This window comes from Scardinius erythrophthalmus (assembly GCF_964197995.2).
Source record: "Scardinius erythrophthalmus genome assembly, chromosome: 23".
NCBI classification, from domain to species: domain Eukaryota; kingdom Metazoa; phylum Chordata; class Actinopteri; order Cypriniformes; family Leuciscidae; genus Scardinius; species Scardinius erythrophthalmus.
In genome coordinates this window covers 26,565,800-26,591,888 of record NC_138243.1, presented here as the reverse complement: position 1 = coordinate 26,591,888, position 26,089 = coordinate 26,565,800, and the positions used below count along the sequence as shown (strand labels likewise).

At 36.8% G+C, this 26,089-nt stretch overlaps 2 protein-coding genes across 7 annotated transcripts in view; one reads left to right on the top strand and one right to left on the bottom strand.

The window, feature by feature from the left end:
- Positions 1-477: 477 nt before the first annotated feature.
- atg10 (ATG10 autophagy related 10 homolog) lies at positions 478-25,927 on the bottom strand. Of its 2 annotated transcripts, XM_081354489.1 has the most exons (8): positions 25,559-25,927; positions 22,669-22,763; positions 18,409-18,531; positions 16,059-16,181; positions 8,297-8,429; positions 7,797-7,894; positions 2,676-2,773; positions 478-1,467 (listed from the first exon to the last, which is right to left on the bottom strand). In XM_081354489.1, the coding sequence occupies exons 2-8, from the start codon at positions 22,669-22,671 to the stop codon at positions 1,368-1,370; spliced, it is 678 nt and encodes a 225-aa protein (XP_081210615.1). In that variant the 5' UTR covers positions 22,672-22,763; positions 25,559-25,927; the 3' UTR covers positions 478-1,367. The 2 variants fall into 2 exon arrangements, with proteins under 2 accessions (XP_081210615.1, XP_081210616.1); XM_081354490.1 differs by lacking the exons at positions 2,676-2,773; positions 25,559-25,927 and having other exon boundaries at positions 22,669-22,764.
- The window catches only part of ssbp2b (single stranded DNA binding protein 2b), a 76,018-nt gene continuing 74,712 nt past the window's right edge, over positions 24,784-26,089 (top strand). Inside the window, exon 1 of one of the 5 annotated variants that reach the window (XM_081354485.1) lies at positions 24,784-25,103. In XM_081354485.1, coding sequence (XP_081210611.1) covers positions 25,048-25,103 — 56 coding nt within the window. In that variant the 5' untranslated portion in view covers positions 24,784-25,047. Of the gene's footprint in view, positions 25,104-25,215; positions 25,504-25,884; positions 25,995-26,089 lie in introns of those variants that run through there. The other 4 variants (XM_081354484.1, XM_081354487.1, XM_081354488.1 and 1 more) reach the window with 4 other exon arrangements.

Genomic DNA, 26,089 nt, shown 5'->3' with positions numbered 1-26,089 from the left:
CCTCCGTTTCAGACTTCACATCAGACAGTCAGGATTTCAGAGGGATTCGATTCCATTCAACTGTTAAACTGTGTTCTGGCACGGCACGCTATGTGGATGAGTAATGAAGAGAAATGTCAGACTGCAGGGAGACAACAAAAAATACATCAGACTATTTACTTTGCTTACAAGATGCAAGGTTATACGAATAATGTTGTATTCCAATTTCAGGCCTCAGAAATGTCAAAAATAGGCTAAATGCAGCCTGTTTCACAATACCCAACCAGTGAGGGAAAATATTGAGTCTCTCTCTCTCACACACACACACACACACACACACAAAAACACACACACACACACACACACACACACACAGCTGGAGACAAAGACTCGAGACATGTTTGAATAGCAATCCTCCATATGAAAGCACAAACAGCTACTTGTGCGCTATTGTTACAATGACATCAAAATGCAAAAAGAAATACCAGCAGAGGAAAATATGGTTTGCCTTTTAATTTGATGATAGTCACATATATATCCTGCACAAATCCCAGGATTTAAAGGTTCTGTAAAAGACTGCACAATCCAGGTTGCTACATGCATCATCTGAGGAACTGCAATTAGGATAAATGGGAATGCTAACAGATCGGTGATATCTGTCATGTATGTAACCATTTTATGGTTGGTAATGAAAAAAAAAGAATTACAGTACCATTAATTTTGTATACACTACTACTACTAGTCAGTAAGTCACTTAGGCTGCATTTATTTGATCCAAAATACAGTAAAACAACAATATTGTGAAATATTATTAATTTAAATGAACTGTTTTTATATTTTCAAATTTCATTTATTCCTGTGATGTCAAAGCTAATGTCCAGTCTTCCGTGTCACATGATCTTTCAATAATCATTCTAAGCAGATTTGCTGCTCAAGAAATATTATTATCATTGTTGAATGTTGTGCCTAATATTTTAGTGGAAACCATGATATATATTTTTGGGGATTATTTGATGAATTCTGAAGTTCAAAAGAACAGCATTTATTTGAAATAAGAAATCTTTTGTAACATTATAAATGTATTTACTGTCACAATCTAATGCTCACCTGATGAATAAATTATTTACTTTTTTTTTTAAATCTTACTGAACAAAGATTTTTAACGGTACCACATGAATGAATAATATTAATACAACTTATTAATACATTAAGTTCACAAGCTAGCTCAAGAATGCTCTTAAAGACTTGGTGTCTTGAATGTTCAAGCATTGCTAACAGGACTTTTGAACCCTCTTTGAGACCCTCAGTCACAGGGTCACAGGTGTCCTCTGGGTCAGTGGAGTCTGAGACAGACAGGAAGATCAGAGCAGGGCACTAGCAATGGAGCGTCAGTCTGGAGCGGACACCTCGGAGCAGTAGCTCAATGGGACGTCCAGTCCGACGACGGGGCCCACAACACTGAGCCAGGTCACGATATAGTTCACCCTCCTGAGAACAGATGAGATAATCATATTGCAGTGCTGCAATTTGAAAAATGTTTATATCTAATCATATATCGAATTGATATGGCTAAATTGATGGATATGCCAGATCTGATAACATTTAGAGCTAAATAAGACAGATATAACACTGTGAGATGATATAAAACCATTTTAAAATGTTAAAAGAACATTTCTAGAAAAATAAAACTTTTATTAAAAGCATGCTCTACATTACCACAGAAAATAATGTTGATTTGTCCCTCATTTAAACTAGAAGTCTATGGGACAAGTATTCTGGAGGGTTTAAAAGCAGAAATTTAAAGCTTGCATTTTTTATTTAAGCATGTACATAAATTATAGATAAAATTAGAATTTGAGCTGTAAAAATCTAATCTAAATCATATTTTTTGTGGACGTTGCTTGGTGGATAAAATTGATGGATATGAGCTGGCTTACAGGATATTATTAAATGAAAACCAAGTAGAATTAAGTCACAAAAATTTAAATAACAAAATTGTTGAATTTTATTTGTTTAAAAGAGTGCTCACAAATTGTTAATTAATATTATTATTATTATTATTATTAATATTATAAAATTAAAGACCATTAAAACAATTAAATATTATATTTAACTATTATGAAATTTATAATAAAAAAATATATAATTCAAATATTATATAATATAAATAATTTATATATCATTGGAATTTCCTAAAGTAATTCTCCAATGCTTTATGGATAGTTAGGTCATGCCTATTTGTGCAGATTTTAACCGGGTTTACTTTTTTAGTTGGTCAAGACGAGACAGAAAAGGTTAGCAAGTGATAGTTTCATGCTAATATAAGTAATGTTTAAGTCAAATGTTAAAATTTTCAAAGCTTATGCATAATTATTTTATATTTTAAACATTTATTCATTATGCTGAATGCCTACTAGGATTCCATTGGAAGTGTAATACTCAGTCGAAATATATTTTCCACGGTATCCAACAAGCTGTTGACTGAATTTCACACAGCGTTCCTAAGCACAAACAGTAGAGCACGACACTAGCGACACTAAGGTCATAGGTTTGATTCCCAAGGACTGTGTGCGCAGATAAAATGTGTATCTTGAATGCTATGCAAGAAAAAAGCATGTGATGAATGTAAATGTAAACCCAGAATATTAATTTCCCAGAATGCATGACTACTGAAGCTGCAGCAGAGAGAAACTCACTTGTTTTCAGCTTGTGCCAAATCCAGAGCAGGTTTCATAAACTCCTCAGTGCGACATGGATGAAGCATGAAAAATGGTTGGCCCAGTAAAGGATGTTCCTACACACAGACACACACACACACACACACACACACACACACACACACATTGCATTCAGTTCTTTGTTAATATCTATTCTGACCTCATTTTTTATAAGGAACAGGTTCTCACTGTCACACGCTGTAACACAGACATTAAACCAGTGCCACAACATGTGTTTTTCCATCTTAACTCAATGTTAACTAGTCACACGATACTTTTCATTACCCAAATTCAATTACGCTCAAAGCTACGGATAAATTAAAAAGAAAATTACGAGGCAGACTTAAGCAAATCTGCCATGCAACACATGGTCTTCATTGGCACCCTGCTGAGCCGCTCTCGAGTGAGTCTCGCACACTGGAGGGCACTCATGCACAGCAGAGATGGAGAAATGTCCTATCCCATAATACTACACCATCACAGACAGCTTCTTATGGAGCATTGGAAGGAGTCATACTTAGGAGGAGGTTTGGAGCAAAGGCAGTGGAACAATCTGAAATGTGACACAATATAAAATTTGTTGAATCGACAAGAAACGGTGTTCACAATCTTTTTGACTTCCGTAACCTGATGTAATCTGAAACAGAATATTCATATTTATTATCAATTCATAAAGAAAAATAATAATAATGTAGAATTAAAGCTGCAGTCCGTAGTTTTTCCTCTTTGTCGCCATCTCTGTTCGAAATCTGCAATTGCAGTTATTCGCGTAATTATCAACTTTACGTGGGTTGTGCCTCGGCACGGCACAGCGTGGATGAATCCAATGTTTTGAGGAGAATGTGTGGCTGTCAGTCACCGCGCCGGTGTGGATACGGTCATTCAGAATCACAGATTCTACTTTTTGGAAGTATGACCAACATAAGAATTTTCACCGGAAAATGTCATCTGAACAAGTAAGTAACATCCACTGTTCTGACCAACTAAGGGGAAAAAGCATTGCAGTAAATCGCGCTGATTAAATCTAACGATCACTTATCATATCACGTCAAACCGTGCAAATTATACTTTGTTCTCAAATTGTTAACAACATAAGCATTGCCTGACTACATTTAATGCCTTTCCGATATTTATCCTTGTTTTCACATGGGTCTGGTTGCATTCTCTTTTTTCTGTAGCCACTCCAAAGTCCGAAGTCTTTTGCATTTTACAGCGGGTGAATCTCTAGTTGTCACTGGTGATTGTCATTTGAACCTTTCTGGATCCGCCATCAAATTGATAAGTTTAATCATATCAAGTGCTGTGAGAAAAGGCTACAAATCTCCACCTCCAACATCCTCACACTCATTAGCCTACTAGCCGAGACTCCTTCTTTATGTGTACAGATGTGACGTAATGATGCAAAGACCTGCTTGAATCCACCAGTGCCACTGAAATTAAAATCATTATTACAAGCTTACCGTTTTGAATCGAGCTAAGGCAAGTAGATAGTTTTGAACACTGGCTGGTTATGTATTTGCTCAAAAATTTATTTTTGGATAATTTTTAACCCCAAAAAGTTACGGACTGCAGCTTTAAATATAAATCCAGAAAATGATTGTCATTGTTTAAAAAAGCGCTCACAAATAATATTATATATTATATATTGATAATTATAAATTATTATTTTTAAAAGTTGGTTGTAATATAAAATATATATATGGCATAGATTCAACAAGGTGCTGGAAACATTTGTAATGAGGGGTTATTTGAGTTACTGTTGCCTTTCTATCAGCTCAAACCAGTCTGGTTGTTCTCCTCTGACCTCTGGCATCAATAAACACACTGAACACTTTCTCTTTTTTGGACCATTCTCTGTAAAGCCTAAAGATTGGTTGTGCATGAAAGAGCACAGTAGATCAGCAGTTTCTGAAATACTCAGACCAGCCCGTCTGACACCAACAACCATGCCTCGTTCAAAGTCACTTAAAGGGGTGGTTGATTATGATTTCACTTTTCTAACTTTAGTTAGTGTAATGTTGCTGTTTGATCATAAACAAGTGGCAATTAAACCACAAGCCAGTTTGAAGAAAGATTTGCAGATTTGAGCACCAACTTAACACCAGAACACAAATTTTTGGAGGAAAAGGTGTAAGTGCGCACTTTGAAGACAACTGCAAGGTCCGAGGGTGCCATTTGGGACAGAAACTTTGTGTCAGTAAGCAGCTGTTTAATCCAGTCATCCAAAGACCTTTTAAAAACTATCCTCTCCGCAAATAAAAACAACCTCAGTGCAGTGTCACCATCTGCATTAAAATTCACAACATCAACTGTCTAGATCTATTGCTCTGTTACCGTTCAAGCACCAAAGACATGCTGACTCTTCAAATTCCCTCGACGACACCTCACTGTTAGCATCAGCGAGATAGAGTTGGACTTTTTCAGGTTATTTGTGAAAAGCAATGCCATTGTGTTCCTATACTGCGGCACGATTCCAGCTCGGTCAGTCAATTATCATGACTTCATCTACAGGCCTCATGGGAGAACAGACTGAATCACTATGCATACCAAACTGTTGTGAACGTGGAGGCTAAACACTGCACTTCAGAGTCTTGTTCTGTTGAAATAGATACTTGAAATACATATATACTGTACACACACACACACACACACACACACACACACGCATGCATGCATTCAGATCACATACAGTCTTGAATATAAAAGGTACTAAAAGTTTTTTTTTTGCAGTGATACGATACAAGAGTTGTTCCCAATCTTGGTCCTGGAGCACTGCACATTTTAGATGTGTCCCAAAAAAAACCCCACCTGATTCAATTTTGTTACTAGAGACTTCAAAACAGGGGCAGTCTAATGGTTAGAGAGTCAGAGAGTCAGTCTGGTAACCCGAAGGTTGTGGGTTCGATTCTCAATACCGACAGGAAATGTCTGATGTGCCCTTGAGCAGGGCACCTAACCCCCAATCGCTCCCCGGCCGCAACAGCAAAACTACTCCCTACTCTACTCATTACTCCTAATGTGTGTGCAGCTGTGCACTAACTTGGATGGTTTAAATGCAGAGGACAAATTCTGAGTCCGGGTAACCATACTTCCCATGTCACTTTCACTTTCAAAACCTGAAATATGTGTGTTAGATAAGAGAGACATCAAAAATATGCAGTTTTGGGGGTATTTAGATTAAGAACCACTGCCATAGAATAACCATTGTAGGTTCCCCAAAGAACCTTTTAGTGATCAGTTCTTAATAGAACCATTTTTTCTTAGTGTGAAGAACATTTTAATAATCTAAAGAATTTTTTTTTTCAATTGAAAAGAACCTTGAACATACATGGGACCTCAGGGAACCATAGATGCTAATAAAGAACATTCATTTAGGTTCATTTTCATGGCACATTCACACTCTGTTCACTGACCGTTATTAATTGAGGCCTTATTGGGTCCTCAAGAGAGAAGGGTTCTGCGTTGTCCTAATCTACTTTGCTACCTCTATTATTGGTTATGCCAAGAATGCGATTTGGGTTTAAGAAAATTGGGGAGATAAAGAAGAGAACGAGAGATATAAGAGGGTAAAAACAGAGAGTGCAGAGAGAAAAGCGAGAGACTGAGATAAAGAGAGAGAGAGAGAGAGAGAGAGAGAGAGAGAGAGAGAGAGAGAGAGAGAGAGAGAGAGATTCCATTGGCGTCACTGCTCGTAAAGGCCTTGATGTGAGTCACTCATGTTTACCTGCGTCAGATGCAGCACTGTTCCATCTCCTGAGCACCTCAAGACCCTCAACCCTTCCGGAGTCTCTCCCTCTGCTTTTACTGCGGTCCCTCTCCTCTAATATCCTCCACCGCCTCTAATCAGCCTTTTTCTGCATCTATCGCTCCATCCATTCACCATCTCCCAGTAATCATGCCTACGGATCTGCGTCCCTCACAGCCTAAGGCAGGCAGCCCTAAACAGCTGGAATCAGTTTTTCCATACGATCCAGGAGATCTACCAGGGAGGAATGCCAACCATCAACGTAAAGTTTGATCCACATCGTAGCTTATTATGACCAAGAACCACCCACTAAGACAGGAACAGCTATCTGATTGTCATGTAAACCGACCAATCATAGTTTTAGGATGCATTTACACTGTAGGTTTTGATGCACAACATTTTCACAACGGTTCTATGAATATGCAAAAGCCCCGCCTCCACTCAATCCTAGATCCACTATTGACGTAATTGATTAAGGGTAGTTTGTGACGTCATAAACACCAGCGATTTCAAACCGCATTTTTGAGACTGTCTTTAGTTCACTGAAAATACTCAACAATGGTGTTGACTTATGAATTTGCAAATGGTTTGTCTTAAAGCATATAAAAGACATCACATGGACATAAAAACAACATTAAAAGCTCGATTTTCACCAATGGGGGACTTAAGAGAATTTAAATTTTTTTGTCTATCCCTGAAATATAATATTGTATATTTTTTTAATGAAGTGATTTTCTAAATAAGAAACTAAAACTTGCTAGGTAGCGATAAATGAATAAATGAGTAAGTCAGTGAATCATTCATTCATTCGATTCGTTCAAATGGCGGATTCATTCGGAAGTAAATGGCTCTTTAAGAATGGGTCATTGAATCATTGGTTCACCCGATTGATTCACTCAAAACGCAGATTCATTCAGAACAGACAATATTGTGTTCAAAATATAACACAATATTAACTTCTTATTTATTGAACTTGTATAAAATCAATATCACATTCATACTCGTGCTATTTGGGACAAAAACAGCACTTGTGTGATATTGCGCTCATTCCTCGTGTGATATTGCTTAACTATATCATATGATATAAATAAATACAAGACAACAAAAAAATCATATAAAGGCAGTTTTGTCCTGAAATCTTGAATTTTAGGGGCATTCTAACTGCATTCTATTTTTACCATAATCGACAGCCCTAATATATACTATATATACATACATACACACACACAACTGTGTATCATATATTACCTTGTAACCAGTTGAGTCTTTGAAACTGTGAAAAGCTGGCCAGATTATTTTGAGAAAGCAACTGCCAAACAACAAATTCAGTTTACTCATGATATCACACACATTACCTGTTGGGTCAGCGTGTCCCAGGGTCCTTGTTGTAGTCTCTGTCTATAGTTCGGATGAACATTGCTCCACACCTCCTCAAGAGAGAGGGGATTCCCATCTGTAATGAGTATAAGGATTTCTAATCTGATTACAGTCCGTATAAGTGATCACTTTAAAATGGTTGATGCTTGCATGTGCATATTTGCTAACTTGCTCAATAACAGCTCCAAAAATGTTTACACGGCAGCCTTTAATTTATTTACAGCACAAAGTCAAACTTTGTTGAGCACAGGCGTAAGTCACCGTTCTGCCTGCTTTCTCAAAACTCAAAACACTCCTGTTGAGATGGGATCTCAGTGTAAATGTTGAGTCTGTTTTTGCAGCGCACATAAAACCAGAGTTTGAGAAAGCAGAACACAGAGGGTACTGAAATACACACACTGATAAGCGAAACAGACAGCATATAAACAAGACTTTGCAGTTTAATGATAGAAATGCAGTGAGAGAGAATGCCGTGTACCTAACGTAGAGGCTCTGAAATAGAGGACGGGGATCTGATAACTGCAAGAATACAGAACGTGGTATTCATAGCGCAGCACAGCATGAATTTCACATACTGCCTGAACTCCAGCCGTTTCATCCTCAACGTTTGACTAGAAAACAAGACAGAAAAAAATATAGAAAGTGAGAGATTCATGCCATTCCATGAAATAGATGCAGCCATAAATGTGGGGGGGGGGATGCAGATTAATATCAAGTCTCAAATGAATATTCTGTCATCATTTACTCAATCTCTTGTCATTACAAACTCGTATGAATTATTTCAGTCCATGAGACACAAAATAAGTTTATTAGAATGTTCACACTTCTCATTGTCATACACAGAAGTTGCATGTAAACATTTTTTTTAATATATTTTAACCTAGCAAGGATACATTTTTATATGATATTTATTATTATTGTATATATTTACATGATATTGCACAATTAAATAGCGTCAGTGTTGCTAGTATTAATGAATTTGACCTTGTATAATATTTTAACAATAATATTTCTTATTTTTAACATTATCATTGTTGTTAATAGTTATATAAATATATTATGTATATTATATATATCATATATGATATTTATTATTGTTATTTAATACTAATAATATAATTAAAATATTAAAAGATCAAATACAATAATAGTAGCTAGCTGTGTTAGTAAAGCAAGGACACATCAAATTGATCAAAACCAATTGTTAAAGACATTTTTAATGTCAGAAAAGAAGATGTTCTTCTGAACTTTTGTTTTCTGCAAAAATAATAAGCAGCACAATTGTTTTCAAAATTGAGAATAATAAGAAATGCTTCTTGAGCTTGATATCAGCATGTCATAATTACTGATGTTGTTTTTGACAGTTTTTGGAGCTCAACAGCATCCGTCCCTGTTCATTTTCTTTGTATAGACAAAAGTCTCCAGAACATTCTCCTAAAGTCTCCTTCTGCACTCCAAAAGACAGTCATTCAGGTTTGGAACTATTCTCATACAACTTCTTGCCACATAAATACTAATTCTTCTTGAACCGATTTAACGATCTTCAACAAGAAAGGAACTGGCTTGAATGAGAAGTCATGAATGGAGCCATATCGCATATCTGATCAATGGTACATGAGCAGACTTGTCATAAACCCTGAGCCGTGATGCCAAACCCAAACGTACATCCACACCACCCAGCCATCAACATACGCAAGTGATTCATCGACCAGCATGTGACTTCATTCTTCTTGATAAACATGAGACCTCCTGAACAGTCCGTGTGGGCAACAAAATGTGTTTACCTTTTTGTTTTCCTCTTGCATCCTTCATATATAGGATGTTGTTGAGATGTTGAGGGAGTTTATACATCCCACCCTTTATGTTGTGGAACATGACTAATGGTATCATGCACAGGACCCTCGAGCGGGTCCATATGCACAAATGTCGTGCAGACAATTAACCAAGGTTTCCTCTCTTTCATTGGGCGGTGCACACTGGATTTTCTTGCTCCTTCTCGACCTGCAACCCCTGGTGATTAATTGGCTGTCAGAATGTGGTTTAGTGCGCTGCAACTTGCACAAACACAGATAAACAGGAAGGGGTGCCGTCATCCTAGGGAGGAGTTAACAACCATCCCTACAGTGCTGGGAGTAACTACAACTAAAAGGAGCAATGCAACTAACATACTGTAACTACACTTTGTAGACATTACAGACTACATCACATTAGGTTCTCCAGTAACAAGCAACTTTCACCAACAAGAAGCGATGTAACAACAAAACTCTTGGACAGTCAGATTTGTTTAAGTAAACTGGTTAATTTGTACAGCTATAAAGACAACGTAAATAAACAATAATAATAATAAAAAAAACTATTCACTCGAGTCTCTGTGCAGTATTTTGCAAGAAACCCTTAGTGTTTTATACCATGCTATCGATAAATACTGCTTCAATTAAATTATACAGAATATAATCTGATTATAAATTGTTTTAATTGTTATCCTTATATATATATATATATATATATATATATATATATATATATATATATATATATATATATATATATATATATATATATATATGATATCCTTATATACGTCCTTATATACTGTAGCCTCAGTGTAGCTACCATGAACTTTACCTCAAATAATATTTTTCTATTCTTGTTAACAATAATATAAATAAATATATATTTTCATTTTTTTATTTTAGATATTTAAAATATACTGCACCCTTATATAGCTTATATTAATATTCAAGGTCAAATTCATTAATAGTATACAACACTGATGCATATATAAATGTAAATAAAAAATATCATCATCATAAATAATAATAAAAATATGCTAAATATTATTATTACATAATAATAATCATAAATATTATTAAAATATTCTAGGTCAAATTTATTATTAATATTAGCTAACTAAATTAAAGCTATATAAGAGTGCTATATATATGAAGACTTCAGAAGCAAAAGCCTCTAAGTGCCATCTGAAATTTTCTTCTAAAATGACATTTTTATCGAGCTCATATATTTAGGTTCAGTAATTTCACTTTAATGACAATTAATAGGTAATTTTCATTGCCATTAAAGTGCAATAACTGAACATAAACATACAAGCTTGATAAAAATGATCATTCTAGAAGAAAATTTCAGATGGCACTTAGGCTTTTGCATCTGAAGTCTTCATATATATTAATTTTGATAATAATACATATATAATATTATTGTATATACATTTAAAAGATATTGCATACTGTTGTTAGCTTGTAGCATATAGCTTGGATTGTAATATAAGTAATTTATAATAAAAGGTCTTTGAGCACTCCTAAATGGCACCTGTGATGTGATTTCAGTCATGGAAGCGGCTCTGAGACGCTATGACATCACTATGGCCTTTGCGGTCCACACTGATATGCGCAGGTTTAATTAGCGAAAGTGTCTGAGCGACAAGTTGGATCACCAGAGGCGCTGGCTGTATCCCTGGCAAGTTCAATGCAGGCTCAAGGATTCTTCACGCATCCATGCCTTCACTGATAACATCTCCTCCCTCCCATACAAGCGCAGTCTTGAGAGACACAATACTACTGTTTCACATCCGACGTCTGTCAGGAATAAAAAAAAAAAAGTTTGGAAAGAGGGAAGGCAGGTCAAATAAAACAATGACATCATGCTTTTTCCAAACAGTACCAGCATTGAAAGGTAAGAGGGTGTAAAATAATGTGCGAGATGGGGAGTTAAAAGAGAGTGCAAACATGCTAGCAGAAAAACGCATTAAGTTTCAGGCAGGAAATCGTTTAGAAAAACGAATATTCAACAGCTCTCATTCAACCTTTGCATAACTGACTCTTCGACTGCATTTGGAATTCAAATAAAGGACAAAAGTTCAGCTGCCGTGCGCGCGCCTGCAAACACGCTTAAAATGTTCAAAAGGTCAAGTTTAAAAAGGGCCGTTTATTAACTCTGGAACGTGTTTCTAGCAACAACAACTGGCATCCGCCACCGTTTGTTGTCATTCAAATGCTGCCGTGTTTACGTTCGAGCAGGTGTACAGACGTAACGGTGCAATCGCTAAACGACGACACCTGCTCAACTCCACAAACACACAAGGAAAGCAAAGGGCTGTGTGGCACACTGCAGCAGACGCTGTAAATAGCATCTTCTAAAGAGGATCTAACAGAGACATGAGCTCAGGTATACACTTTATATTCGCTCCGTTTTTCACTGTCAAAAGGAAGATCAATACTGGACGCGCAATAGCAGAGTAGAAGACGTTCCCCTTGCTTACCTGAATACCAGCGTTTGGCTGGGTAATTTCAGAGGATGATGAAGGATGGGCTCTTTCATTAACCTAAATAAGCCCTAATTACAGGTTTAATTATCCTAGTAATTCCGTTTACATTCTTCGCACTTAAAAGATTAAAATACCTTTTGCTTCTGGGTGCATCTCTTGAGGAATGAATAAAGATTTCTTCCTTAGATGTGGTTATATAGCAGCTACGAGAAACTCTAGTATTGGTCGAGACCCAACAATTGGTCTGTTCTGAAAGGTGCTAAAAAATGCTAATTGAAAATAATAAAGTGCATCTATTCATAGTTAGAGGAGACAACACGTGCCATATCTTTTGTTGACATGATTAGTGCAGTGCATCTAACATAAAAGTTTTAGTTTACATAATATATGTGTGTGAATACATATTACTATATTTATATATATTTATATCTCTGTGTGAGTGTGTGTGTGTGTGTGTGTGTTTATGTATATATATATATATATATATATATGTGTGTGTATATATATATATATATATATATCTCCTACATATGTTAACAAAAACTTTTATGTTAGATGCAATTAATCGATTTGACAGCACTATATATATATATATATATATATATATATATATATATATATATACATATATACATAGTATACACACACACATACATATATACATACATATTTACACACAAACACAGAAAGAGAGAAAAGCATATTCTGCTGTCTACAAACATACTGAAGGACGATTATTCTTGTTTACTGGCCCCTTCATGTACAGGTGCTCATAGACAAAGAGTAACATTGAGCACAGAAATCAGGTGTGTGGCACTGAAAAGGTTAACCCTGATAGATTTTTGTTGAGTGAGTTATTCACTCCCTAAAAGAATTCCACCACTCAAAACAGGATGCCACAAAAAAAGAAAAAAACAGTCCTGGTTTCCCTAATCTTCCACAGATCTTTTTGATTTTTTTTCTTCCTTTCCTGAACAATGGAAAAAGGAGACTTTGTTGTAGCCTGCAAGCTACTGCTTGCTGCCGAACAGTTTTTACCAAGGTCAAGTTTTCTAAATGTTCTTTTATGTAGGGCATGTCAGGTGACGTGCGCTGTTGCACGACTGCACATGAGACTTCAGAATGTTGAGGAGTGAACAAAGGAGATGCTGATGTTGAGTTAGTATCACTATAGACAATGCTGGTTTTTCTGATTTGGTGTATCAGTAATTTATCAATGGATAAATCTTACAAAAAAAAATATATGTTCAGCTCACATTTCATCCTAAAAGCAAAAGAATGAAGGGGGGGGGGGGGGATTCACAGTGATGTCATAGAAGCACCAATTATTAACATTTCAGTGAAGAGTTCTAAAAAGAACCATTTTTTCTTAGTGTGAAGAACATTTTTAACCTGTTTGCACTATAAAGAACCTTTTGTAGAAATGAAAAGGTTCTGTGGATGTTAAAGGTTCCACTGATGCCAATAAACAATCTTTATTTTTAGAGTGTAAAGAATTACATAAAAACAAAGCATATTTTTAGGACTATCATGATTTTTTTAATTGAGATTTGAGCTCATTTCCCTTCAAAATTCTTATAATATATAAGATGGGTGATTTTTAAAAAGATGTAGTTTGAATACTTTCCTCACAATTGTTTAAAAGATGAAGGCAATTATCAAAGTTGGATAAAATGTTGTTTCATTTTCCAATGAAAGATGATACATTTTTACATGATTTGTTATTTAATTACCCCATAGCAAATATGATATAAACTTTGCGAATAATCACAGTGATTTTAAGGAGTTTGTAATTTCACCAGTTATGTTTCCTAAACTAAGCAATTTGGCTACCTTTGCAGATGATAGCTCCTCTGATTAAAAAAGCTATTTCAGAGCAAATACTGAACATAAGATATAGTAGTGAATATCATTAAAGGTCCCATGACATGAAAATTTCACCTTATGAGGTTTTTTCGGGAGGTTTTTTCATAAGGCTCAGACGGGCGAATCTAGAATCTTCCCTTTATGTCGTCATAAGGGGAAAGATTACCTCCCCTTTCTCTTCTTTGCCCGCAAAAAGAATTTGGTCCGCCCATGAGAAAATGAGCTGCGAGAGCGCGATATTGTTTTTTCCTCGAGAGACATCATGGCTTGCAATCGAGCGAAGCATGGCAGTTGCTCAGTGTTTGGATGTACAAATGAACACAAAAGTATTTTTTTAGTTCCTTCATCCGAGCCTCTGAAGAACCAGTGGGTTATGTGAATTTCTGATGTGTAATTGTTCAAGTTCAGACATATAATCTTTCTCTCAAAGTCGTTCAATGCTGTTTATGCATCAGTAAATCAAGCCAGTGACTAAACGATCAACTTCACATCATTTCTCTTGGTAGGATGAAAATAATCTTATTTAAACTGTGATTAAAATATATACAGAAAGCGATCAAAGAACAATCCCTTTCCAATCGCCCAAGCTGTCAATCACACAGCGCGAGTTTATCTGGACACTTGCCAAAACTCGTTATGAAATCAATGACGCTGTTACGCTGCACAACGAAGCTCTTACTGTACTTACCTCATGTTTGCATTGGTGAAATCATTAGTGAGAGTGCAGAAACTGCATTGCAATGATACGATCTTCATTCACGCGATCAAGAGGCTGTCATCTGCTCAATGCTCATCACTGCAACCTTTTATGTGATGGGAATAGATCTAAATACTTAAAAAACTTCTCACGATTCGTTAATCTCGATAGCTGTAATAGTAAAAACGTATAATAACTGTAATAGTAAAAGTATTCGAGAGAGTTCCACATGTAATGCTAGCTATTTCATATGCAAGCATGTCAGCCAATCACAGCAGTGAGCGTTTACACTGAAGTCTCACAGCAGACACGCCCCTTCAAACAGAGCGTTCAAATCAGAGGCTAAAATCAGGCTAGGAAAAATGCCTTTTATTTCTAAATTATTAAAAATTTTGATCTTAAAAACATACTAACATTATAAGGGCACCCCAGGAAACATTATAAAATAATAAAATAATCCATGTCATGGGACCTTTAATAACTAGTGTGACTGATCAGCCCTAACCACAGAATAACAAATGGATTGCATTATAATCAGTTTCTTCATAAAAACAAAAACTGCTTTCTCTAATGGCACTGAAATATGTTAAAATCTCCTTCATGAAAGGAGACGGTGTTGAGTCTTCCCTAGTGTGTGTGAGCTGAATGTAAATATGCAAGAAGTCGAGTCATTTGCAATCAGCCGCAAGGGCTTACTAATGAAATGGGCTGAGAGTGGAGGTAAAGAAAAATCAGCCACAAGGCACAACCCCCATTTTGGAGGAGATCATTAAGACCAGCATACCAATCAAACTATTTTGCTGATACTAATTTCAAAGATTGTTTAAAAAAAAAAAAAAAAAAAAAATCAAGCATACTCTTTTAAAGTTTAAAGATGTCACAACCATTCTTCCCCTGAATGGAAATGCATGTAGTGTGCAGACAAAGCTAAACAATTGTGTGTGTGTGTGTGTGTGTGTGTGTGTGTGTGTGTGTGTGTGTGTGTGTGTGTGTGTGTGTGTGTGTGTGTGTGTGAAACACCCGGATGGACAAAAGAGCATAAACATATTAACAGTCACATAAAAGTGTATGCCAACATTTGCAAGTTTTTCCTAACTAAACCTCGGCACGGTTATAAAGCAAGGATTTATTTAAAGTGTTTCCTTCAGGTAATTGATTCAGTATGTGGGGAAACACTTAGGTCAGTCTTCGTTTTTGGTGGCCCGTTTATAAGTGGGCAGGCTCATTCCACCCAAGAACCGCCTCCAGTTCAGAGACAGTACACTTATATGACCAAAATGGGTAAAACGAAATGACTTACTCGTCGAAGGTCTGTACTTAGTGTTAGGGGTTGTTCAGATCACTAACAATAGTAATAATGATACTCAGCAATAGTAATAGTGATACTTGTCTTACCTGAATGTCATCTGTAAGAAGGTCCATGTTTTCAGCCTGCATGAAACACCCGTGTTGTTTGTGCAACACGCTTGATTTTACAGGGATGAGAACAGTCTTCTTCATAAAGCCTTCATCAGTGCCCTGGAACAAAGTCAAGTCACAACCAACAGTCACAATCAGATTAACATAAAACACTGGCATGTAAAAGAATCAAGAGTACCTAATGACTCTCAGGAAACCTGTCAAGAACATATCAGCCAAAATTAAATTAATGAAATTATTTTATATTTTAAAAAATATAATCTTTTTATGACAAATTTGCATTTTTCGGTAAATAAAAAAGACTTTGAAAATGATTATGCATGCGGATTTTATGAACTCATTAATTGAGAGACAATGGAATATTCATGCTTTTATAAGTTAAATTTTTTTCACACTGCAGGACCATTTAAAATCTAATAGTGAAGGCAAAAAGGTGATTAAAAAGGGGGTAGAAAAGATGGTGGAAATTGAGACCAGTTATGTGACCTTACATATACACTTTCCCTTAAAATCTCAAGACATCTATAAACAAAATGTCCATGGACATGCATTTGCACATTATGGTAGTATTTGTAGCATTGTAGCACTATCCTTTAATGCATGCCAATTTGAAAGAAGACAAACAAAGTGTTTTTAAAGAGCCCATATTATGCCCTTTTACACACTAGAATAGGCTTGAATGTTCAAAAAACACATTATTTTTCACATATTTTTGACATTGTTGCAGGCAGCACATGTTTTCCTAGTCTGTCAGTAGCACTTTAGTTCAGGGGCACGTTCAAGTTCAAAACGGTGCGCAAAGTTTTGCTACGGTTTCCGGGTTGAACGGCATGTTTCCTGGAAACAGCGTGCACCGGGGTTTGAGATACGTTTTCTCTTGTTTGGTGGGTGTGTCAGAACTGCAGTCCAATCAGCAGCAACATGTATATAAAGCACGCGGTATTAAAGTGAACTCGCACAATGGGTTCAAGGAAAGTAATTTACATTTAATTTAGTTCGATGCAGCTCGGCATACGCAACAACTGAGGATATTAGAAGACATGTTTGTCGTAAGTTTTATTGTAAAAATATAGGATATAAACATAATGATGTAGTTGTTTATATTTTTAGCTTCATTGCAAGTGTATGACATTTGGTATAAACAATGGTAATTAAGTGCTTTTCCTAAAAATGAGAAAGAAAACAGGGTATTAAAACAGTATGAACTACAAATAAAGTCAGTATGTGAGGCTAAATAGATGTGTTTTAGTCTGAATTTGGTAAGATGTGTGCTTCCATTTCAGTTTCAGCAATCCTTCACTCGATTGGGATGTTCTCTTTTGTTCTGGGCGGCAAGTGCAGTAACTGTAACATTGGGCATATTTTGTAGTATTAAACACATATTTATACCGACTTCATCAGGCTCTGAAAATTCTTCACAAAGAACACAAAGAATGGCCTTCTCAGCTGCCATAGTTGCAACTCTTGCGTCATCAGAACAGTGTGTTCAACGCATGACCGTTTCTGTTTAAAAAACGTTGTGCAACGTTTTGTCGGGGCTGAACGCAGCCCAGGTGCCACTCCTTCCAGAAAGCGCAATGTGCTCTGATTGGTCGGCTGAACGAGCGTGTTGTGATTGGTAGATAGCTTCCAGCCTGTTTTAGAAATGCCACGCCCCATACCATAACCGCGAGTTTCAACACACTTCTAACTAACTCAAACAGGCCCTACTACATTTTTTTTTCATATGCCTTGGGCGGGAATGATTTAAATGAGGAATGAGTTTGTTCCCGGAGAAAAAATCAACGCTACAATCAAGGCGTTTCAGGGAGTTCAGTAATAGTGCGCACTATTATAAAGAATAACTCCCTTTGGAGGGACTTTGTGCTTTGTAACTTTGCAGAGCTTTTTTCATGCTCAAACAGCAACATTACACACTAAAGAAAATTGAAAATGTACAAAAGCATTTATAATAATTAAGTGATGAAATGTTTCTGTTCCTCGATAGTTGCTTTGGATAACAGTATCTGATAAGTGCATATACTGTAGGTAATGAAATGTAAATGTACTGTACAAAAAAAGTTGTATTACCACCATTTTTAACATACATTATTGTAAGTGAGAACCTGACAATAGTTAAGAAATAATGAGACTATTGAGTGAGAAAGTGCTGAATTGTCAAAATGCCTAACTAAAAATACTAAACTAAAAATAGGCTTTAAAATAAAAATCTCTTTCTTGACATGTTTTGTGAGATTCACCCTTAAAAGTTATTTATTTTATTCTAAACCTCTAAGGACTAAAAGTAGGCCCAGACTTTGTGGAGTTCCTCAAACATTCACTTCACCTTGATCTGCTCCCAGCTCCATCCATCCTGGATGGTCTCAGAGTGTTGGAGAAAGAGCCGACAGCAAAACCGGAAAGTCCTTTCATCCAAGTAACATGATGCAGGGTTTTTCTCACCTGCCATCTGAGGGTAAGAAGAGTCACATTTAAGTGTCTAACAACCAAAGATGACTTCAACTTTATTCTCCAAAACAAATATCATGTTGACATTAACATTGCAAAGTCAACAAGAAACGCCATTCATGACACATTTGACTTCTGGTTACAATAGGCTATGAGAAAAGATAACATGCAATGGCCACATCTTGGTTTAAAGGGTAACTCTCGCCGAAATGCAACCTAGGGTCTTTTTGTTAATCTACCCGAGGCAAACTTTTGTTTTAAAAGCATAATTAGAATGGAAACGCCACTTTTAAGTTTGACCGTATTTTCGTTTTCGGTCAAATTGCCTTTTGAATGGGTGTGCTTGGGGCACTACTGTGAGAGCATCAAAAATAGCTATTTTTAAAACACTAAGAAGGCTCGACACAACATGAAACTTTGCTCGAAGTATCACCAGGGGCTGTTCACATAAACTCGAGCATTGAGAACATTGTTTGTGTACACAGAGTTTACTAAAAAGAACGATTTTGAACAACTCACTGTAGCTGTGTCCGTCGGCATTTTGACAGTCAAAAATAGTCGATCTCCAAATGCGAATGAACTGACTCTTAATTTTAATATTGTTTCTTATATAAGGATCCTTTTTCAAATACAAGGTCAATATTGATTTTCACTAACGACAAAACAACAAATTATCCGTGAATTTATATGGAACTAAGCTTTAGGAGCTTTCCATCTTTACTCTCCTCCCTGTTACGTTGCATTCGGAGATCGACTATTTTTGACTGTCAAAATGGCGGCGGACACAGCTACAGTGAGTTGTTCAAAATCTTTATTTTTAGTAAACTCTGTGTACACAAACAATGTTCTCAATGCTCGAGTTCATGTGTAGAGCCCCTGGTGATACTTCAAGCAAAGTTTTATGTTGTGTCGAGCCTTCTTAGTGTTTGATGCTATCATAGTAGTGCCCCAAACACTCATTCAAAAGGCAATTTGACCGAAAACGAAAATACGGTCAAACTTAAAAGTGCCGTTTCCATTCTAATTATGCTTTTAAACGAAAGTTTGCCTCGGTTAGATTAACAAAAAGACCCTAGGTTGCATTTAGGCGAGAGTTACCCTTTAATGCACAAATATGCTAATCATGCACAACTACACCAGGAATCTGTATTAAGACCGTAAATTGAGACAATTCTATGCTGACTTTAAGTTCTCTCTACAGGTTGATGTGGAATTGCTGAAACACAAATTCCATCACAACTTTAGGTTGCTGCATCATAACAGCAGTTCTGGCTTCAATTACTCTGAGGAAACGGTTGATTCTCTAAGTGGCCCTTTCCTGCTCGTGCCTCTTTCACCCTCTCTACGTGAACAAGCAGAAATGAGAAACATCAAACAAACCCATTTATTCACATCTTAACTGATCAGCCGCTTTAGTGAGCATCTACAACTCCAACTAAACGGACACAACATGGCTTGATTAATTACAGCGTGTGACGCAATAAACAAAATGTGCACACACTTGAGTGGACTAGCAGTGTCTGTGTGTCTGGTTATAGCCCAAATCTGACATGTGGGGAAAGAACAATTCTTAAAATAACTGCAAGTACGTACTACCGAACCTTAACTCAGATTGTATCAGCCACATTTGAAGCCATTCAAAGAATAGCAGAGTCCACACTACAACTATAACGATAACGGCACAGATAAAATATATTGTTGGAATCACTTTCAGAACGATTTTTTTCCAGCTGATGAACAATAAAAACATTGTCAGCCAATCAGAATCCATCATGCTTTAAAGAGCTTGAGCATTTAAATCAGCAGACAACAAAACCGAAGCGCCATTCTATCACTTATAAACAAATGTTATCGTTAGTTGGTGTGGATGCTATCTTTATAGTTATTGTTCTTGATGTGAACAGGCCTTTAGAACGATGGTATTTAGTAAATTTGTCAAAATGTGAAGCACCATTATTGTATGTCCAACTTTACAGTCCTGAAAATTATTTTCATGGTTGTTTTTAGTATAGTCATAACATGGCGAATATACAGTAGCATGTACGGGAATGTATTTATAGTACACACTCGCATACTAATTCAGTAATCAGAAAGTACGATTTCAGATTCACAAAGGTTTTCACAAACACGCAAACATTGGTCAGCCAAAAAGATAGTCCCGCCCCAAACTCATACATTGGTCAATGACTATCAATGTTGTGCTATGTCATGTAGTAATTACAGTATTTTCGAGATGACAACACGTGCCATTCTACTTGTAGCTGTTCACGACCTCGGACTGGGAATTATGCATTTCTATGGCAACACAATCAACGCCTAAGGGTACGTTTACACAACGATGTACTAAAAACGGAAACGTTTTTCCTTTGCATTGTTCGGGCACCACTGTGAAAGCTATCTTCGTTCAGACAGATCCACGAAAACGACTAAAAACGCTGTATTATGTTGCCAGGCCAGTAGATGGCGATGTCACTTTGTGAAGAAACACTACACCTATAGACTGAACACATAATATGCACACATGACATCACTGTTTTCACAAATAGAGAGCCTAAGTCCCGCCCCTCCGCTTCCGGCTCATGGGACCTTACTTCGGAAAAAATATGTATGGAAGTCAATGGCGAGAGATAACTTATCTTTTTATTCCGTCTGAACTGTGCCCTGAACTACACATATGATGTTTGTCAATTTAAAAGGTAATTATGAAAGTCAAGAAAGTCGCAGTTTGTCATAAAACAGAAGAGTAACGTTTAGTTTTATGTGAAAATCGCTCAATGAACTACATCTCTCGTCTCCCATTATGTACGTCACAAGATCCGTTGCTCGTATGTGTGTATTCTGGCTCAAAACACTCAGGCATGACGGTGTTACGTTACGATTATAATGTAAGACTATAGAAAAAATGTCAGACGTTAGCTTCAGTAAAGTTAGCTTCATTCATTGAGAGAAAAGGTATGACATCCCATGTGCGCCTTCTGGGTTTGTAGTCTTTGTAATTACGTATTTTCACAGTCTTATACCTCAGCAGTTTTACATCAAGCTGCGACTTTCTTGACTTTAAAATGCATCTTTTAAATTGACAAACATCATATGTGTAAATCAGGGCACAATTCAAACGAGATCAAAATATTTGTTGTCTCTCGTCATTGACTACCATACAATATTTTTCCGAACTAAGGTCCCATGGTGGTCGACCGGAAGGGGAGGGACTTAGGCTCTCTATACACTTCTTTGTAGTCTATGCTGAGACGATAACAGAATCGTTTTCAAAAACTTGCACTTTAAACCCGTTTTAAAAAGTTTGTGTTTTCAGGCCCCCAAAACGCAGTTGTCGTGTAAATGAACAGCAAAAATTCATGAAAAGTTTTCCATGTGTAGTTGAAAACGGTGTTGTGTAAATGGCCCCTACATTAATCTAAAGTGGTCAGGTGGTACAGCAGTCACGAGGTACAAGTAGAAGCTCTAAGAAAATTCCCAGTTTACAGGTTGTAATTACGAGTTCTACCGTGAACGCTTTTTACTCGTATTGTTAGTTTGACAACAATTATTACTTAATGCCACAGAAAGTCCACTATTTGGTGATTTAACAGATGAAAGTTTTACTAAAACTATTCTTATTAACATGCATGTTTAATATGCAAGTTGTCTCTGTTCATTAAGTTTGGATGGCACGTGTTTTTATCATCGAAAAATGGCACAAATCAACATTTAAACTCTTGACTTAAAAATATCAATGTCGAATTTTCACAACTCAACTATATGACGTCTTCCTCTTGAAACTTTATAGCCTGAATCAGATCATGTTTTAAGGGAACACCCTTTACTGATACTTAAGTTACATAAAGCGTTATATGGCGTATTGACTGAGCTGAACTCGAATACTAGAGCAGATAAAGATAAAATACTCAAAAACAGTTTGAGCATCAGCGCTCGTGTCACTTCAACCGTGCAGAACTCGAGAGCCACTATTTATAAAATCAGCAACAACGTTGCTGTGGTAACTGCAATGCACTTTCTTTGACTTTGTTATAATTTCTAAAACGCCAAATGCCTGACATGTTACACTGTTGCTGTGTGATTCGGAACTGTCATAAAGAACATCCACAGCATCTCAAACTGCTCTATCGGTCTGTCTTACCATGATCTCACTCGCCTACTTCCGGGATCCTGAGCGCAGAGGGGGTGAAACGGAACAGCCAATGTTATTCAGCACAGGCGGTTTCAAGCCGCCCACTTTGGGGGAAAAAGCACAGCGCAGACATTAGAGGACAGACAGCAGTTAAAACATTCGCCAAAATAATATACACAACCGAGGAGAGAAAAGATCAGCGTCCACAACAAGGGATTTTCTACCAAACTAAAGACTTGACGCATTTATTACTAGCTATTACATTTTTAATTCTCATTTATGGTCAAAACAGACTATTTGATTATGCTTACAACATTTCGATGGATAGTGTATTTAAAAATACTTTTTAGTAGTAAGAAGGAAGGGAATAAAACAAGGACCCTTAAAGGTCATCTGTCTAAAGTTATAATAGTAGTTATTAGCAACAAAAAGTATATAGGACTGAAGAGAGGGCTAATAATTTCTAATAATATCTTATAACATAAGCACATTTTTTCTGTTATCTGAATATAACACCTACTTTTCGCCACCCAATCAAATCCCAATTTTTTTACTGAATGTTATATGTAGGCTATGTATGTATATGTATGTATATACATTCTAGATTGAAACAGGTTATTAAAACACTTTGGGATTTGATTGGGTGGTGAAAAGTGTTACCAGGACCCAATATTGTTTGCTAAAATATAGGCTACATGCAGAAATCGCATACTTCCCTACAATATAGTAGGTGAAAAACAGTATGTGACAAAATAAGTATGTCTGAATTCACAGTACTCATAAAAGAGTAGGCAAAAAGTACCCAGATTACCTAAATCTTCCGGCGAGATTCTTACGAGGGAAACTTTACTATCCCATGAGGCCACGGGAGAGGATTTATGAATGGTAGTGAAGCGACGCAACTGATGCTGTAGGTCATATGATAATGACAACATGGCGAATGTAGTACGTCCAGATTACATTCTTACTATATAGAAAGTACTTTTTTAGTGGTCGTGAAGTAATTACTTATTTAAAATAAGTACCTACTCAAGAGAGTATGCGATTTCGAAAGCAGCCAATGGCTGACCTGCATACCATCATACTACACTTACAATTTCTGCCATATGTTAGTAATGCTAGTAGTATGCTGTTCTGAAATCAGCCCATGGCTGAATAGCTACGGCCTACCTGACACAGGTGCACAAGGTAAGCCATTTCAGAAAAGTGTATTGAATTTTGATCAGTTTATTAAAACATTTTCTTTTCTTTGGAAAATCATGCAATCAATGAATCATCCACAATAAGATGAGGAATGTGCATTATGAAATAGGTAAATAGGCATAGGTAAGTAAATAGTCCATTTTGATTTGATGTTGACTCACATGTCTGTTTACATGCGCAATAATATTCTGATACCTAGCCTATTATGTAAGCTTTGTGTAAACTCAACCAGATTGCCATAAGAAAATTAAGCCAATATTCCAGTTTCTAAACATCAAAATAAAACTTTTGCTTCAAAATGTTGAAAATGTTAGGTCATATAAATCCCATATTTTAAATACCCCCCATACATCTATATTATTTATCATTTTTAAGTATTTTTCAGAATAAAAGGCTTAACCAGAATTTGAAACTTAAATGAAAAAATTGCATTGCATGGTCTGGTGGTTCGTGCCCTACTTTATTTTTTACATTGTCTAAAATCCATTTGTCTGCGAATATTTTAGTAATCCAAGTATTCTCCAACACAGAACACAATTACTAGCCGATTCATAAAATACACTAGGGATGTTTTGATTCTCACAAACATTACCATTTCAGAAGTAAAGCAGATTTCTAATTTTTCTATGTTCTATTTTGCTGTCTAAACTGCTAGTGCTCTTCATCAACTTTTTAGAAGATAAACAAATACAGTATTTGAAATACTAACTATGCAAAAACAGTAGTTATCACTGTACTTCATGAAAAGAGATTAGCACGACCCAAATAGTCTTATTTCAATCCACACTACACACAGAAGTTGAAGAATCCGCTCCACATTTGCCATATCGCTTTAAATTTGGCCAGTGACAGTAGAGGGTGTGATTGCTAGTGAGGGGAACAGCCAGTTGTTTAAAATCCCTCTCAGTACGGTTTCAAATTCCCCTCAGTGCCGGGTAAGACGAAGTGTGTGTATGTGTGTGTGCGTGTTTCACAGAGTGCTGGAGATAAGAAAGGGGTTGTGTTTCTGTTGGGGCGGGGCCGAGTAACTGTCACTCAAGCTAGTTACCCAACAAAATGGGCGTTCCTTCTCGGCGCTCTGACCAATGAGAGGAATCGCTCCTGTAGTCACCATGGTGACGGGGTTGTGTCCGGGGAGGCTGTGATGGGTTGACAGGTGCGTGACAATCGGAGCTCTCTGCAAGCATGTACGCCAAAGGCAAGAGTAACAACGTACCGTCCGACAGCCAAGCGAGGGAAAAGTAAGTTTTATTTATGAGGGGGGAATCTCAATAATGAAGACAGCGCGCGGCCAGACTTTTAACAAGCAGCGGATGCGTTCTGTTCCTCGGATGCTGTGTTGTGTCTGACAGTGCTTATAGTTCATGCAAGAAAGTTGTTGTCAGTTATCAGTCACGCGCTGGTTTAATTTCTTGCGTCTAATTAACGCGACATGCCGTCTTTAGTAAACGGGTAGCACGCGCAGAAGTTAAGAGATGCGAAGACTAAACTTTAAATGTGGACTATCTATAAAAAAAGAGTCAAAATCTTATTTCTGCATCAGTAATATATTTATTTATTTACGTACGCAAAGTTGCCACGGGTAACGAAACGCTATATAGCAATTTCAAGGATTTCATCTCATTTTAGTATTGGAGTAAGGTGAGTACAGAAGTTTCTGGCTTTAAAAGAAAAGTGCATGAGATACAGTACGTACCCGTTACAAGTGTAACTGCCCATTGCAGCCAGTCAGGTGAGCTGCATTTCGGGGAAACAAGTTTATTGTAGCAGTCCGTTGTTAAAAGAGCGAAATGCTCTCTGTTCTGTGCGCTCGCGGGATCGAGAGAGTATGATTGGCGTTCGGTTCTGGTCTGAAGAGTTATTGCGCACGCGAGTGCAGTATAGCGCGCGCAAGAATATGATTGACGTTTCAGCTTGAAAAGTTCCAGCGCGTGCGAGTTTGACTGACCTGTCATGGAACTTTTCGCGCTGTGCACGTCACTCATACTCTCTCTCGCGCGCGCTACATACTCCAATATACTCGCGTTCTATCGAAGCCCGTCGCGCGCAGTGACTTCTTGTTTGTGGCAGTTATATAAGATTTTTGGCTGCGCGTGAGTCTATGAGGATGGTGTGATGGCACGACGAGAGAGGTCCGTTGATTCGAGAACATTTGCTTGTATTATATATTACACAGTATTTTATGGGTATGTTAGTTCGTTTGATAATGTCAGAAACGGAATAACGT